At 41.5% G+C, this 18,882-nt stretch overlaps 1 protein-coding gene across 1 annotated transcript in view; it reads right to left on the bottom strand.

Moving 5' to 3' along the window:
• Window positions 1-18,882, bottom strand: part of LOC124798457 (probable E3 ubiquitin-protein ligase HECTD2) — a 348,122-nt gene that overhangs the window by 229,147 nt on the left and 100,093 nt on the right. The window contains 1 exon segment of the mRNA XM_047261883.1: window positions 176-278. Coding sequence (XP_047117839.1) covers window positions 176-278 — 103 coding nt within the window.

The raw sequence follows: 18,882 nt of genomic DNA, 5'->3' as shown, positions 1-18,882 counted from the left end.
TTCTAGGGAGTCTTGTTTCCGACCGGCTCAGACATTTGACCAATGAAGTGGAAAGAGTGATGACGTCCTGTGTTTCAGAATTAGTTAGCCCCTTGTTTCACGTTCATTACACAAGTAGTGTAGCACACGTGAAACAGCAAATGTTTCCTGGCAGTAGTGCAGCTGACTGGCTTACCTTGAAAAGCGCACAGATCTCGGCGAAAGTTTCGAAGGTGCGCATGTAGAACTTCTGCAGGTGTGAGTAGTTCTCTGTTTGCTGGGCCCGCCGAACGTCCTGCCTGCAACAGGACAACGAGTTGTCGAGTGTTATGTGTTCACTGGAAATCTTTGGAGGGAGTATGTCTAGTAGTACGGTGCTCAGGAGTGCAATAAGGACATTGGGCACGTCTCATCATACAACTATTGTATACAAGATGTTTAACAGATAATCATTCAACGTCAAATAGCATTAACGACTAAATTTACAATACGTGAAGCTGTCCTCTGCCAGAAGGTAGATTGGAACACAACAGTGCTTTCCCAGACTTGGTTTAATTGGTCGTCGTATGCCTTTGTCTTCCTCTGATCAGTAACTGACCACAACTCTGGTTTTTATAGGTGAACGTATAGATTGACGTAGACTCCAAAACAAGATGAAATTCGGTATTTTTCGCATTAGCAGATCATTTGGTGTTTCATGTACTGTGTTCTTGGAAAGATAAAATAAAATTCGCCTTTAAATAACTTCTGATCATTATTTCCTCTCTGGGAAGCAATGAATTCAGTATGTTTAACACAATTATAGTCATTGGTGACTTTAATCTACCCTCGATATGCTGGAAAACTTATACGTTTAAAGCCGACTACAGACATAAAACGCCATCCATAATTGTACTGAATGCTTTCGCAGAAAATTATTTTGAACAATTAGTTCATGAACCCACTCGAAGCGTAAATGGTTGCGAAAGCATACTTGACCTTTTAGCAACAAATAATCCTGGGCCAATAGTGAGTATTGTGACGAATACAGGGATTAGCAACCACAAGGCAGTTGCTGCTAGGCTGAATACCGTAACACCTATAACCATCAAAGAGAAACGCGAAGTATATCTATTTAAAAAAGCTGATAAAAAAGCTCTTCACTCCTTCCGATCTGATCACGTAAGCGTAGAAAAGTTGTCGAATGTTTTCAAAGAGATAGTATCGACAGCACTTGAGAGATATATACCACATAAATTAATAAGTGATGGTACTGATCCCCCATGGTACACAAAACGGGTCAGATCGTTGTTGAAGAAGCAACGAAGAAAGCATGCCAAATTTAAAAGAACGCAAAATCCCCAAGATTGGCAAAGTTTTACAGAAGTTCGAAATATGGCGCGTACTTCAATGCGAGATGCTTTTAATAATTTACACAACGAAATTCTGTCTCGAAATCTGGCAGAAAACCCAAAGAGATTCTGGTCATACATAAAGCACACCAGTGGCAAGACGCAATCAATACCTTCTGCACTGATGACAGTGCCACTAGAGCAGAGCTATTAAACACGGTTTTCCGAAACTCCTTCACCAAAGAAGACGAAGTAAATATTCCTGAATTCTAATCAATAACAACTGCCAAGATGAGAATCATAGAAGTAGATATCCTGCGGCGTAGCATAGCAGCTTAAATCTCTTAATAAAGGCAAGGGCTCCGGTCCAGATTGTATACCAGTCAGGTTCCTTTCAGAGTATGCTGATAAAATAGCTCCATATTTAGCAATTATATACAACCACTCGCTCACAGGAAGATCCGTACCTAAAGACTGGAAAACTGCTCAAGTCACACCAACACCCAAAAATGGAAGTAGTTGTAATCCGCTGAATTACAGGCCTATATCACTAACGTCGATTTGCAGTAGGGTTTGGAACATATACTGTATTCGAACATTATGAAGTACCTCGAAGAAAACGATTTATTGACACATAGTCAGCACGGTTTCAGAAAATATCGTTCTTGTGAAACACAACTAGCTCTTTATACTCATGAAGTAACAATTGCTATCGACAGGGGATGTAAAATTGATTCCATATTTTTAGATTTCCAGAAGGCTTTCGATACTGTTCGTCACAAGCGCCTTCTAACCAAATTCCGTGCCTACGGAGTAACGCCTGAGTTGTGCGACTGGATTCGTGATTTCCTGTCAGAAAGGTCACAGTTCGTAGTAATAGACGGAAAGTCATCGAGTAAAACAGAAGTAATATCCGGCGTTCCCCCAGGAAGTGTTATAGGCCCTCTATTGTTCCTGATCTATGTTAACGACATAGGAGACAATCTGAGTAGCCGTCGTAGATTGTTTGCAGATGATGCTGTCATTTACCGTCTTGTAAAGTCATCAGATGATCAAAACGACTTGCAGAATGATTTAGATAACAAAATGGCTCTGAGCACTATGGGACTTAACATCTGAGGTCATCAGTCCCCTAGAACTTAGAACTACTTAAACCCAACTAACCTAAGGACATCACACACATCCATGCCCGAGGCAGGATTCGAACCTGCGACCGTAGCAGTCGCGCGGTTCCGGACTGCGCGCCTAGAACCGCTAGACCACTGCGGCCGGCTTTAGATAACATATCTGCATGCTGCGAAAAGTGGCAATTGACCCTGAATAAGAAAAAGTGTGAAGTTATTCGTATGAGTATTAAAAGAAATCAGCTAAATTTCGATTACGCGATAAGTCACACAAATCTGAAGACTGTAAATTCAACTACATACTGAGGGATTACAGTTACAAATAACCTAAATTGGAACGATCACATAGATTATATTGTGGGTAGAGCAAACCAAAGACTGCGATTCATTGGCAGAACACTTAGAAGGTGCAACAGGTCTACTAAAGAGACTGCTTACACCACGCTTGTCCGCCCTATCCTGGAGTATTGCTGTGCGGTGTTGGATCCACATCAGGTGGGACTGACGGATGACATCGAAAAAGTACGAAGAAGGGCACCTCGTTTTGCATTATCGCACAATAGGAGAGATAGTGTCACAGACATGATACGTGAATTGGAGTGGCAATCATTAAAACAAAGGCTTTTTCGTTGCGACGGGATCTTCTCATGAAATTTCAATCACCAGTTTTCTCCTCCGATTGCGAAAACATTCTGTTGGCGCCCACCTACATAGGGAGAAATGACCATCACGATGAAGTAAGAGAAATCAGGGCTCGCACGGAAAAATTTAAGTGCTCGTTTTTCCCGCATGCCGTTTGAGAGTGGAACGGTAGAGACACAGCTTGAAGGTGGTTCATTGAACCCTCTGCCAGGCACTTTATTGTGAATAGCAGAGTAATTACGTATATGTAGATGTAGATGTGAGGAGCACATAGAACTAATGTTATTCTTCTCGTCTGGGTAGTGGGCAGAAGGCATCAGGCAAAGTATATGAAATCCAGGTGTCCATTTAGAGCCTCATACAGCTGTCAAATTGAAAATCAAATTGCAAAATAATGGGCGTGGCAATGATCAGCTGCACTATTGGCTGAACTCGAGCGAGCAGTCGTTCTGTTGGCGGAAAAGAGTGTGTACCACAGAAAAACCGTATAAGCAAAAATTATACTAATCGAAACATGAGAACAAAAAGACTGGCATCCATTTAACTGCAAATGAAGAGAGAAGTACGTGAGGAGAATTTCGGCAAAGAAATAATGCGACAGTTTTTGTCGGTCCGTGAGGCGTGGTCGAATAGCACAACTGCTGGCTTACTGTCCACTATAGGCAACGATTCGGATTGGTGTTCTGGGCCAGCAAAATACTTTTACTCACAGAATCAACGAAAATACGCAAAGAGTAAAAGAATTCAGTTTCAGCGAAATGGCATGTTTTCGTGTACAGAAACCCGTTTGGAACAAAAGCGTTTTTAAAAAGTGAACTGAAGAAAACAGATTACGCTACGGATGCTTACTGTCAGGATGGATGTTATCATAGCGAAATAACTTGATTATTTTTTTTTTCATTTCCCTGTTCCCAAGTTTAGAGCGATCTTAATAAATATAATGGGGTGGTAGTGTTATCCATCTCTGTCAGTCGAGCTGTCACTACAAAATGAGTGTGTGAGATGATAATGAATTCGCTTGAAAGTCGACAAATATCTTTGTAGGCGGGAGGTACCATTGGGTTTCCAATTTTACTTCTCTCATTAAAACTACGTCATTTGACACGTGATGGAGTCGCCATGCTTATTCAAGGCTGATTTATGTACTGAATGTGCTGAGAATTAGCGCTTGTCATTGCCACTGCTGACTACTTGACAATTCGAGACTATTACTCAGAATGAATGAGGAAGTGAATTTCAACACTGACAGCTTATTTCGCCCTTGCCACAGTAAATAGCATAAGGTACAAGGTATTGTTGCGGCTTATATGCAATGCGGGCATATAAGCACTGACAATTAGGTAAGGTATTAGTGTGGCATTCGTGTCTTTGCGGCGTGCGTGTTGATGAGTTCCACACAAAGTAAAAACAAAGTTCCATCCTTTATTACTAATTTGACTGTTAGAAACTGTAACTTTGTGACACTGATTGTTAAAAAACTGTTCAGTGTGAGAAAGTACTTCAGTAACGGTCACAAATTTTTTAAATAAACGGATATGGTATATCAGATATATTACCTTTGTTTTCGAAGTAACATGTCAACGATTTCATTCAAATGCAGTTCTATTAAGACAACAAATGCTTCAGAAGGATCTTGAATGTAGACTTTTTTCTGTATGAGACTGTTCTTTAATAAGAAATAAACACTTATGCTTACAATGTGCCATGATCTACATAGCGGTGTGGAAAGAGCAACGTGTAAAGGTGTCAGTAATAAGAATTCAGCTCTACCGCATTTGTATGGGCGTTTGGGCACAACTATCACGGATGTGAACCTCTATATGTAGAGGGAAAAATTACCACCCGTTAGCGGCTTTTGCCACCAGTCCAGTATTTCGTACTTCTTTTGATTAGCATTGTCGGACCGGAGAAACATTTTTATGTACATTATGGAAGGCGAGGCTATGTGAAGATATTTTATAATGCAATTGGCGAAGATAGAGAGAATCACAAGTGACCGTAGCTTAAATTACAACAAAAACTAATGTCTTAGGGCTGAGGTAGAGTATGAACGTGGAGAATATGGCTACGATCTTCAAAGAGAGTGTCATTTAAACAGCATCCTATTTTTCCATCTATTTAAACAATATTTTGTGTATTTATGCACTAATAGTTTTAGTCTTAATTTATCTGTTCTTACACTGACCTACTGCACATAACCATACACTGTGAAAACCTTGAGCATTAGCATAAAGTTAAATGAACATAAAATCATCATCGCACAAAGAAAATATAAAGAAGTATAAGAAAAAAATCACCATGTAGCTACGAAATATGTTTATTTTGCAGATAAATTATTGGGCATTATAAATTTCTTTTCAACGAAAACATTTCATTTGCTGTTGTACAAGTAGGGTGCAGACGCTAAAACAGCACTTTACCGTGGAAACATCGAAAACTTTACACTGATCACTGGAAAATGTTTCAAATTTCTGAAGGTAAGTACTAATAAGATCAGGTCACATGAACTTTGAAAGACGTCCAAGTATTCGGTTCCCCAACACGAAGGGAAGTCAACTTGCCTTTTGTAAAGAGTAACTGTCATTGATTTAGTTACGACCCAAAATGAATAATTCATGTGGGAATAGAAGCCAGATAGCATTTTAACCGATAGCTACATGCATGGTTTGTCCAAAGAGCGAGTAATAAAGCACACGACGTAAAATTTATTCTCAATGTGAGTGTAACAAATTGCTCACTGCAACATATAGCCATGTTCATAGCTTATTATTTAACGCACTACATAGCCGCATGGTTTCTTTCTTTGCAGTATCAAGACATGTCCAGTATCCGTGTAAAAGAGATATACGGACGAATAAAACTACTAATATTACTACTACTATACCATATCATCTGAAAGGTGCCTTCCATGATGACCATCATTGTAGCTTTAGCGCTTGCTGTGTCCTGCAGGGTTGGGGGGCCTCTGTGGCCATCTCATGAAACCGTTCCCCTTGATTTTCGGGTGTTCTTCATGTTTTTCTTTAGATGAGTTTAATTCTGCATTAATTTATCTCATTATTTTAATTCTCATTTGAGTTTTTTTATATTACAGTTCCGTAGTAATACGATTTCTAAATTTCTTTCCACACTTGTTTCATGATACATATGCGTGACTCCTAAATTCGAAACTAGTATTTCTCGAGTGGTCCTACATGGCATATCCTTGCGTGACATCAGTTGTGCATTCTGACAATAACATGCGAGATTTCCTGACGATTTCAGCACACGGCTGTATCCACGTAATTACGTCATTAAGAGATTTTTTGAAAAGTGACATGAACATCAAGTGAGTCAGTGTTACAGGGCTATAAAAATTTTTGGTAGTCTGTGTTCGGGAACCATACACGTTATTTTAACCTCAAGGCTATTGTGTGTATTTGCATCGGTGTGATAAGATAATAGACTGCGTATCCCTCACCAACGCGCATTTGGTAAGCAGCTTTTATTTCTATGGGATACTGTTACGTATGACATGTAAGGATTTTATCGATATTTATATTTTTTTAAAAATTTAATCTGATTAAACAAGAACTCACCCTTAATGTCAGATTAAAATCAGACATAATAGACAAGAAGTCCATTTATTTAGATATTTGTCACTATAGCTATTGCAAGTTTTTCAGTGACCCTTAGTGGTAATGCATACTTTATAGTATAGAGATATTTCTATGTTTCTGTTGCTTTAACACATCCAAACTGTTTTGAGGCCAGTTGATTGAAGCGCTGAGAACCATAAGGGCTTAAAACGCATTGTCATCGATTTTGAGGTTTTAGCGTGTATGGATGCTCCTTCTATCTGTTGATCTTAAGATGAATCAGCTTTGTCTATATCTGTAGCTTCACATTGTACAACACCCACGGAAAGCTGTCTCATTCATTTCTTGGATACTCATTTCCGTAACGGCTCAAAGCACAAGGTATAATTTTGTTGCTCTTCACTGCTCGGTGGTTATCTAGGGTACAGAACATAATTTAGTGTTTGCATCATGTACGTCGTAGTAGTACTCCATAATCGGAGGTACATCGGAATTTTTATCTCATAAAATTAGTCAAAAACAGTCTAGATCGCATGGTTTATAGATTAAAATTGTTTTATAAACCATTGCGATCTAGACTGTTTTTCATTAATTTTACGTAGCTTACAAGATCGCCGTTCTTCGAAAATGTTACCAAAATTTTTGAAAGCTTTATCTGAACCTCATGCCACAGAACGTGATTCACGTAATTGATGACAACGAGGACCATATTAGAATAGGTCATAACTGCGTATGTGATGCATTTGGTACCTGTTTTTTACGTTCGGGTTTATTTTCACGCCGGCCGAAGTGGCCGTGGGGTTAAAGGCGCTGCAGTCTGGAACCGCAAGACCGCTACGGTCGCAGGTTCGAATCCTGCCTAGGGCATGGATGTTTGTGATGTCCTTAGGTTAGTTAGGTTTAACTAGTTCTAAGTTCTAGGGGACTAATGACCTCAGCAGTTGAGTCCCATAGTGCTCAGAGCCATTTATTTTCACATTAGTTAGAAACTTTACAACTGTAAGAAGACCTTGTTATCACTAGCCTGTACATGGAAATTTTGTGGATTAACGCTAACAACAAATGCAGTATTGAATATTAATTAACATTTCAAAACATAAGGTCGATAGATTTTTTTTCATACGAGGTACAGAATGTTGAGACTTGGTTAAAAAACAGTTGAGACCTGTGAGACTGGTTGTTTGTCTATAAATCTGATTTTCAGACCATGTATTTTTCTCAATACTATGTTTCTGTACTTTGGGCCCGATGACTCTCAGCATCTCAGTTGCTTTACCTGTGGTAAGCAGTGAATGGAATTCTACTTGTCTTAAAAATAAAATAATACTTAAGAATAGGTATTACGAATAAAAAAAAAATGCTGTCATAATGTCGTTGAATATCAAAATGACTTACGTTTGCACTTAACATTCAGTAACGCTACCAGTGCAATTCTTTCTTAGCTGAAGTGCGCCTGTGTCAATGTTTATACAGTATCCTCTTAAAAAGTTTCGAGACTGATTTTATTCCTGGCGTATAAGCGAGGTAAGCGCTGCAACAACGCTGACAGCTTGAATTAATAACTGTAAACAACAGATGTGCATTGGACCCGTCAGTTGTGACCTTGGAGTATTTTTAGTAGACGTGCGAGCGCAGTGTGTCAGCGTTGTTGTGTCACAAACCGTAATGGAGCAACATTTCTGAGTCAAGCGTTCAAGACATTCTCCAGAATGTTTGGAGGAAGAGTAAAGTGATGGCAAAGTTCGTTCCGCACAACTTGACTCCCGAACCAAAACAACGACGCTTGGATGCCTGCAACGACTTGATTGAAATCCAAAACGCGGACAGTTCTTTTCCATGGGTGACGAATCTACCACAAGACGACAAAGTGCAGAAATTCACATTAAGGGTCAAAACCGACACTGAAGCCAATGTGATGCGCATTTTGAATAACGTACCAAAGAAGGACTTTTCTGATGGTTTCACATGATTGTGTGATCCGTGCTTTGTACTCAAGCAGGGGAGACTATGTAGAACAACTGAAGCATTAAAACCACAATTTTAACTTTTCTTTAGTTTTTGAAACCGCATCCTCGAAACTTTGTGGACTGACAGAGTAGACACAGAGCGTAGGACGGATCCTGCAGCCCTAAGAATTTCCTGCAGATAAAGATGTGACTTTCGCAAAATTGTCTTTTTTTGGCCTCTGGAGACTATAAGCAATTAAGCCAGTTAAACGGTGGATAAAATGATTGAAATAGTATGGGGAATATAAAATTTGGTGAGGTGCGAGTAGGACCCACGCACTGAAGGTTCTGTACAAATTTAATTACGTATATAGACAGCTCATCCATAGTGGGTGTGCTGTCGTAAGCCTTCGCCAGCACACTGGTCAGCGCTAGGACACATTGTATAGCAGGCGCCGAACTAGGCGCGCCTATGACAAGAGAAGACCGAGACACCCCCTAGGCCACGCGCCGATAACACCCCCTGGTTAGTGTGCATTTAGGCCACCGCCGCCGACCGAGCTGTTGCCCCTCCCCCCACAAATTCTATAAGTCCCTCTAGATCCTCGAGCGCCATGCACTCCGCCTCGCCTTCCGTATACGCCTCCCGTCCCCCAAGTGGATCCTCTACGACCTGATTCCTTTCCCCTATCTGCTCCTATTCCTCAAACATGCTCTACACCTCCTGCTGCCTTGACCCCCCTCAACCCCTGGTTGCTTCTCTCCTCTCCAATCCCCGCTATCTTCCACACCTTTACTGTTGTGTCCCCCCTACCCTCCATCTCTACACCCTCATTTCCTTTCCGAAGGTGGCTTCCGTCAACTCCCTCTCCTGGATGATGCCCTCTCTCCCTCCATTTATCCCTCCTACCAACTCTGATCCTCACATCCTCCTCCCTTCCTCTGTCCTTTCCCTGGGCTCCCTCTTTCCCCCCTTCCATCCTGTTTTTTCCCCACCTACCCTCTCTTTGCCTCCCTTCTCTCCCCTGAGTCCTTTCTGCTCTCCCCTCCACTGCCTTTCCCACACCTTCTCCTGTCCACCTAGCCCGCCTTTTCTATGTCCCTTCCCTCCATCGGCTCCCCCTTTTTTCTTTTCCTCTCCTCCCTCCTTTTCGCCCTCATAGGTCCGGGTCCTCCCCCCCCCCCCCCCCAATCTCCGCCGTGTCACATGTATAGTGCTGTTATAAGTGAGTGTTCATTGTTGTGCGTCCCCTGTCAGTGTTGTGAACAGCTGCCATACTGTCACTAGTTGTGTTTTTTATCTCGTGCGAACAGAAACCAGGCTGTCCCCATGTTCTTTAACTATGCCTGTCTACTTCTTGAGTCTCTTCATCCGCATCGTCACCACAGTGTTTTCATATTTTAAATTCCACAACTTTACCGACATTTTACAGGTTTCAGGTTTTTACAATGTCACCGTTTTATCGCCTGTTTTCTTGTTTGTAGGGTAGCGCAGCATATTACGCTGCTGCAAGCCCGTCCGCGCTCCCCCTCTGGGAGGGGGGGGGGGGTGGAAATTGAAATCCAATGAAGAAAAAACAACCGAACTGTCTGAATCTCAATACCTCAGTACGTCGCATTGCACCTCAATACCTCGCACTGTGCTCTAGTCTTCCATAGTGATAATCGTCGCCTCGCACCTTAGCTAGCAGTAGGGGGAACGTTAGTCATTGTATTTAGTTGTGTTACCGACAAGGAGAAGATTCAAGAATTAGTACATAGTATTTGATTTCTGTTAACCACAGAACTTCAGACTGCATATCATTGAAGATAAGTACTCAGTTGGTTCCTGTAATAAAGTTATCTTAACCAAGTATGCATTTTGTGTTGTAGTGAGTGAAAACTGGCCACCCACCTGTCATACCACCCCCTTCTCATCCATTCAGGAACTACAAACCAAAACATTACAAGAGGGCACACAGCCAAAACACCAGGAATCGAGAATCTCGATGATTTTTGCCTGCTATCGACATTAATGCTGGCAATATATCGGTCCAAGGAATGTTTCAGCTTTGAGTTTGAAGTCAGTAACAAACTACAAAAGAAAACTTTTTTCGTGTAATATAATTAAAAATCAACAATGTGCTGATGTTTTTCCGTTACTTCCACTGTGAAAGCTTGTTCTTTGTCAAATTTCATGATTCTAGCTCAACAGAAAGTTCCCTATAGGTTTTAATGAGTAAGTTTGTGAATATCGAAATATGTGACATAAATGGCTGTATCTTTTGATTGCATTAACTTAGAAGGTTAACGTTTTGACACCACCAAGCGACCGTAAACCTTAGTATGTGATATAAATTTCAATCTGATACGTGTACCAGTTACTGAGAAAAAGACATCTTAACGGATGGACGGACAGACAGTCGGATAACAAATGACAACAATTTTTTTGTATGACATAATTACAAATTGACGATTTCCTTTTCTCCCTTTACTTGTACCATGCAGCCTTTCTTCTTGCTAAATGTCTTGATTCTAGGCCGACGGGAAGTACCCTATAGGTTTTGATGGGTGAGTTTTCCAGTATCAAATATGCCACATAAATGGCCGTGTCTTTTGATTGCATTGACGTAGAAGCTTATTTATATTACCCCGCCAAGGAACTACAGACTGCAGTATGTGATATAAATTTCAACTTGATAGGTACACCCGATCTTAACAGACGGACAGACATTCAGATAACAAATGACAAAAATATTTTTTCGTGTGACATAATTATAAATTAACAATTTTCGGATTTTTTTCCTACAGTTGCATTGCGGAACCTTGCTTCTTGCCAAACGTGTCAAAGGGAAGTGTCTTATGGGTTTTGGCGGGTGAATTTTTGAGACTCAAAATAAGTAACATAAATGGCGGTATGTATTGAGTGTATTGACTTACAAGTTTCAACTTTTTACGTAGCAAAGAGAGCGGTGATGTTACTGCTTGAAATGAATTTCAGCTTGATAGGTATGCAATTTCCCGAGGAACGGGGGTTTCAACAGTTGGACAGACAGACAGACAGGCAAAAAAGTGATTCTATAAGGGTTCTGTTTTTACCGATTGAGATACGTAACTCTAAAATTAAAAGTTTAACAAGAAATGTCATTTACACAATTTAGGTAGATTGCTTGACATATTATGGAAAACAAAGTGACTGACAGAAAATGAAAAGTATAAAAGTATGGCTCTCTTTGTCAGCTCAAGATACGTACGTTGATTGATGCAATATGGAAACGTAAGTTGATCACTGTAAAAAAACTACACTTTCAAGCAACACAGGTTTAAAAAGACCGCTATTCCTTATGCACCTTGAGCAAGCGAACAGTAATCGGTTGATTTTTTCTTCTGCTGTGCTGATGTAGTCTGGTGTTGTATTGATTTTAGTACTGTAGAGGTGTTCAAGGAAACGTCTGTGGTATAAACTCTTTCGGCAAGTAGTCGATATCAACCATACAGGTTGTGGAACTGCACGAAATCAAGGTCTGCGTGGGATAAAGGGCTCAATGTAGACTTCTGCACTACTCATGAATAATATAATTAAAAAAGTGGATCTCTGAGATGTATCACGGAATCAGTTTTGTGCTTTGTTTAACGAGTAGGTCGACTTATTGAGGCAAAGAGCGGATTGCGAGGGATTCTTCGGATAGCGCGTTATCGGCTGAAAAAGCGCTGAAGGTGGAAAGATCCGGCAGGCATATTATTTCAGTTATGGAACTTACACTGTCGGGGTGTTGCCAGTTCGCTTGCTCCTGAATTAACTTTGTATCACTATTCTGATTCTAGAACCTATAGTAAAAAAAAAAAAGAAAATCGGGGCTGTGCGAGTGGGACTTGCGTTCTAAGGGTCTCGTGTGGCTAAATGTCCTGGTGCAAGTCTTTCTATTGGGCACCACTTCAGCAACTTGCATGTCCGGAACCTATCCCAGTTATTCAACCGGGGAAAGGGGACCCACAGTTTAATGTGGAATCAGAGCCACGTTTTATTTCTGCCGACTCCTCACATCGTGGAGAGGTGAAGGCTAGGTTAAAGCGAAGACTGAAAAATACGTGAACTGACAGAGATTCGGTCCCGTGACCGCTCCGTTTCTTAGCACGCCTTCTATTGTTAAGCTCCAGACCCGACGTGTATTTAGTTAGTTCATCTGTAGGTTCTGATGAGTGAGTTTGCGAGAGGAAAAATATGTGCCTGGTATCACCGTTTCTTTTGACTGCATTGACTTACAAGCGTAAATTTTTCGCGTCCCTAATGTGCTGTAGCCCTCGATACACGACATAAATTTCAACTCGATACTTCTACCCGTAACTGAGAACGCAAGGTCTAAAAGTCGGACAGACGGACCCACACACAACGAAGTGAGCCTATAACAGCTCCGTTTCCACCGATTGATATACGGAGCCTTAAAAAAAGAACAATTTTATTCAAGTCACCTTTTTACGCGCTTTCGGAGTTTCTTGAGGCTTCCATGTATTCTTTTGAAAATCAGGAAGAGATATTCGATTAATCCATGACGTCATTCTGTATCTACCCTGGAACAGTTGACATTGCATCAAGCGGATGGAGGACTCCTGAAAACGGTAAAACCTGGAAGCACGTACTGCATCATTAACGCCATCGTGCAGAACCCTGCACGCTGTCCGTAGAAATAATGTGATACCGACACACTGGATTGATTCTTCGGTCTGTATTGTGAGAAAGTCGCTTGCTTATTGCTTGGTGGAAAAGAGGTGTGAAGTATCCAAGCACAGTTGCGATAATTTTGATAGAAGTCTCAAATGAAAGGTGATCAGATCTTACAAGCGAACCTCCCCATCGCATCCCCCTCAGATTTAGTTATAAGTTGGCACAGTGGATAGGCCTTGAAAAACTAAACACAGATCAATCGAGAAAACAGGAAGAAGTTGTGTGGAACTACGAAAAAAAAAAGCAAAATATACAAACTGAGCAGTCTATGTGCAAGATAGGCAACATCAAGGAGAATATGAGCTCAGGAGCGCCGTGGTCCCGTGGTTAGCGTGAGCAGCTGCGGAATGAGAGGTCCTTGGTTCAAGTCTTCCCTCGGGTGAAAGGTTTATTTTCTTTATTTTTGCAAAGTTATGATCTGTCCCTTCGTTCATTGACGTCTCTGTTCACTGTAATAAGTTTAGTGTCTGTGTTTTGCGACCGCACCGCAAAACTGTGCGATTAGTAGACGAAAGGACATGCCTCTCCAATGGGAACCGAAAACATTTGATCGCAAGGTCATAGGTCAACCAATTCCTCCACAGGAACACACGTCTGATATATTCTATACATCACTGGTGACGGCATGTGCGTCACATGACAGGAATATGTTGTCAACCCACCTAACTTGTACACTTGGCGAATGGGTAAAAAGATTCTTCTACCTTGCCCCATTTAGGTTTTGTTGTGGATGTGATAATCACTCCCAAAAAAGTGATGAAAACATAAGCGTTTGTCACATAAACTGAAAAAAAGTTAAAATTTTCAGGCAAGGGAAGGCTACTCCAAGTACCTCTCGCTCCGCAGCGGCTCACGCTAACCACAGGACCACAGCACTCCTGAACTTACTCATTCCTTGTTGTTGCCTATATTACGCATGGACTACTCAGTTTGTATATTTTGCTTGTTTTTTCATAGTTCCACACAACTTCTTCCTGTTTTCTCGACTGATCTGTGTTCAGTTCTACAAGGCCTATCCACTGTGCCAACTTATAGCTAAATCTGAGGGGGGTGCGATGGGGAGGTTCCCTTGTTAGAGAATCGGGTCTGATACTCCAGTGTCGAAAAAAAAGCTGTAATCGCCAATACCGAGGAAGAAGTCAACAAAAGAATAGGTTCGAAGCGGTGATGAAACCATTGTGAGGGAGTGGTGATTAATCAGAACTTGATTGTTGTTGTCTATGGTGTTCTGAAGAGCTATTCCACTTGTGTTCGCGGTGATACAGTCTCACATTTTGATGGTGTGAAATAAAGTCGGCGCCCTGTAAACTGCATGTTAGGCAAAACTTTCATCAACCTGAAGCGTGGTCTGTGCGTCACAGTGCCGTCTTCTTGAATTCTTTGGACTTACTTATACAGCCACCTTAACGGGACCGCATTGTTTTTAGGGGTATGAGATTTCATACCTTTGGGTATCGGTATCTTCATTTAATAGCATAATGCGGTATCGGTCTGTTCATTTTGCCAATTTCGCATTTGAATTCAGATGCGTTATCGTAGAGTCCTTTTTGAAGTAATAGTTCTTTAAATAACGTTTTTGCGTGGGGTTTTGCCAGATGCAAACGACATATTAATACTTCTTTTCTTTTTCTGATCATCAGATCTGTATCACTAAACGGTCATCTGGTCACCCAGGTCTGTTGCAGGTTAGCTTTTTAACGTCTTCCAGAGGTAACTAAATTTTAATTTTAAGTATTTCGTATGATTATTAACCGAATTTAAAAATTAAATTGCTGTTATAACCTACTAATTAAGATGCATAAACTACCGTTAAAGGTTTAACACACTAAATCAGACTTTAGAGTTAGAAACTATGTATACGTCTTGAGGCAGTGTAAGTCCCAGGGCGCATATTACCCAGACTATAGTCATTCAGTAATTGAGAATGAGAGCACTTAGCGACTTCCAAAAAACTTTACACATAATGTCAAAACTTCTAGAAACTACTTCTCGCCGACACCTCCCACGAAACTGTTTATCGCGTAACCGCTGCGGTCGCAGGTTCGAATCCTGCCTCGGGCATGGATGTGTGTGATGTCCTTAGGTTAGTTAGGTTTAAGTAGTTCTAAGTTCTAGGGGACTGATGACCTTAGAAGTTAAGTCCCATAGTGCTCAGAGCCATTTGAACCATTTGAAACTGTTTATAGCCTATCAAATGGTTCAAATGGCTCTGAGCACTATGGGACTTATCTTCTGAGGTCATCAGTCCCCTAGAACTTACAACTACTTAAACCTAACTAACTTAAGGACATCACACACACACCCATGTCCTAGGCGCCTAGCGGTCGCGCGGTTCCAGACTGCAGCGCCTAGAACCGCTCGGCCACCCCGGCCGGTTAAAGCCTATCACATTTTCGTTGTCCATACAGTAAAATTTCAGCACCGGATGCGACTTTTTAATTTATTATTTCTTTATTATAAAATCTACTCGCTACACATTTTGCAGTATCCACATATACCAATGAAGTAACTGCGAAATTATATCATTGTATGGCGCTCTTCCGACATCATGGTCGGCTACACCTTAATTGAACTGTGAGACGGATTAATGAGGGGCTAGTGACGGCACTGATGGCAGCTGACTTTGTGGATGTTGCTGTGGTAGCAGACAGGTGTATCAATAGTTAAGGTTTCACTAGGCATGAGCTGCATATAAACTGGAATTGGAAGAGAAGATTGATATATCCGATTCTGTAAGTGCTCGATATTATTTAAGAAACTGAACTTTGAAAAGACATTTTCCAACCTATCCACATCAGTATTAATGACTTCTGAAAACAAATTGAAACAGCAGGTATCAACAAGTCCTTCCAAATCCTTAAGTACGACTATCTCAGTTCCATGAAACGAATCGTAATGAGTGAGAGTTCTTAAATTTGCAGCACAGCTGTATAAACATTTATATGAACCCGCTGTCTGTTGCAAAATAGTCATTTAGTGAAGCCATTAAAAAGTAAACACAGAGAGACAGACAGAGGCATAATAAGATACTGATAGGGAGGGGAGGTTAAAGTAATAAATGTGCCACAGCACATAGCAAATTATGTGAACGAGCATTTTTCAAGTACTGCAGAGAAATTACAGCAAAATTCCCAAACATCAATAAATCATATGTAAATAATTGTGATGTTGTTACCTGCCTCAGAGCATGAAGTCAGTAACTCAGGACAAAATCTAAAAAATAAAAACTCAGTAGGCTTTGATGAAGTACCAGTGTGTGTACTGAAACAATGCAAACAGAGTATACAAGATCGTTTAAGAATCGTAATAAATGAATAATTCACATCAGGGAGATTTACAGAGTATTTAAAACGTGCAGCCGGCCGGAGTGGCCGTGCGGTTCTAGGCACTACAGTCTGGAACTGAGCGACCGCTGCGGTCGCAGGTTCGAATCCTGCCTCGGGCATGGATGTGTGTGATGTCCTTAGGTTAGGCAGGTTTAATTAGTTCTAAGTTCTAGGCGAGTGATGACCTCAGAAGTTAAGTCGCATAGCGCTCAGAGCCATTTTTTTTAAAACGTGCAAGAGTTGTACCTCTGCTGAAAATAATTAATGCAGAAGACATAGAAAATCACCAGCCCTTTCCCTACTGTCACCATGCTGAAAAATAATAGAATCAATTATGAAAGACGAATTAATAAATTACTTATGTAAAGAGAACCTTTTAAGTGAAATTTACAAAACCAGTACGCCAGACCAGGCTGACCAATGAGTTCCCTCATTTTGGCGCTCAGCGGCCTACATCTAAAGAAAGGAATGTGTTTTGGCTCTGCCCTGTCTGTGCCTCAAAGGAGCACGTTAACATGTTGTTTCCTACGACCCTCCAAAGATTACTATCTGCTTTATATTTAAGATGGCCCAGCTACAGATATCTTTGGGACGAGAATGTTGCAGTCTCACCCCTATAGAATCGTCACACCTTTCTTTCTGTGTTCTGCCAAGAGCGTAGAGCCATAAATACTACTAGCTTTTACAGAGCCTGCGTAGTCTCTACCGGTATATTGCTCTCCTGTAGGTAGAGTGGAGCAGTCTTCTCAGCATTCTACGTCCGAGACTCATTGTTGGCCACATTTCGGAAGATTTACTGTACTTTACAACGCCCTCACCGCAGAAAAACGCTTGACGAACGTGGAAGCGGCGGTCATCTCATGCAGGATCCCAGTGGCGGCGTTACCTGCTGTCCTGTGGACACAACAGTCTACGCCGAACGCTGTCCTACCTGTCGTCGTCGTCACCTTTAGAACTTGCGTTAAGTTAGTGGTGCTCATCGGCCCGCATTGATCTGCTGTCTGACTGTGAAACTGCCAGCTCAGCCAAACGTAATTCTCAAGAAATAAAACGCCTACATGTACTTCATGTACAGGCAGTCGCTATCGGATAATCTTTAATAAAAAGAAAGGAGTACGCTATTTTGAAATCAAATTAATTCGATCTACATATCACTCTATGTAATTTGCGCCGGCCGAAGTGGCCGTGCGGTTCTAGGCGCTACAGTCTGGAGCCGAGCGACCACTACGGTCGCAGATTCGAATCCTGCCTCGGGCATGGATGTGTGTGATGTCCTTAGGTTAGTTATTTTTAATTAGTTCTAAGTTCTAGGCAACTGATGACCTCAGAAGTTATGTCGCATAGTGCTCAGAGCCATTGGAACCATTTTTGTAATTTGTGTCTCAAATATCAACAATGTAAAGTCGACGAAATCGTCAGTTTCGCCATCTATCAACTGGTCCCGTTCAAGAAACTAAACTGAAAATTTTTTTCTTACTCGCCAGTCAATCGAGCCACACAGAAATGGAAGCTCCTTAACTACTCTCGAACACGGCTGTGATTGCGTGGTCATTACACACTGATGAGCCTACACATTATGGTCATAACTCACCACCAGACTGAGTGCCACGGGGTGGCGTTGTGTGCATGCGATTCCATAACGAAAATATATAAGGGGAGCAGAGACGATTGGGAAATCATTCTAGAGATGGTGCCGGCCGCAAATAGCGAAATCCACAGACATAAGGTACTCTGACAAAGGACAGATTGTTACGAACCGGCGTCTGGGAAAGAGCATCTCAAAAACGGCGAAGATGGTCGGCTGTTCACATGCTACTGTCGTCAGCGTCCGTGGAAAGTGGTTGAAGGACGGTAAAATCACGAATAGGTCACAAGGCACTGGACGTCCAGGCCTCACCCCAGAACGTAGAGTTCGCAAGCTTGCCCACTCCGTAAAGCAGGATAGGCAGTGTGATCTGTGGCAGATATGACGATCACAATCCTACTGTAGGCGCAAGTGTTTCGAAGCATTGTTCCGCAGCTGACGATACCTATGTTTTCCGATGTTGATCCAACGATTTAGTCAACTAGGATTGCAATGGGCACAGCATCATTGGTATTGGGCTTTGTATCAATGGAAGTGTGTCGCTTAGTGGTATGAATCACGTTTCTTGTTACACCATGTCGATGGTCGAGTCCGGATTCGCCGTCATCCAGGCGGTCGGGTGATCTAAATATGCATCGCACCGTGAACACAAACCGTCTGGGACAGTGT

Source organism: Schistocerca piceifrons, chromosome 1 (assembly GCF_021461385.2).
Source record: "Schistocerca piceifrons isolate TAMUIC-IGC-003096 chromosome 1, iqSchPice1.1, whole genome shotgun sequence".
Lineage (NCBI taxonomy): Eukaryota > Metazoa > Arthropoda > Insecta > Orthoptera > Acrididae > Schistocerca > Schistocerca piceifrons.
Note: the sequence above shows the minus strand (reverse complement) of the source record. Positions and strands in the feature narration are given on the sequence as shown.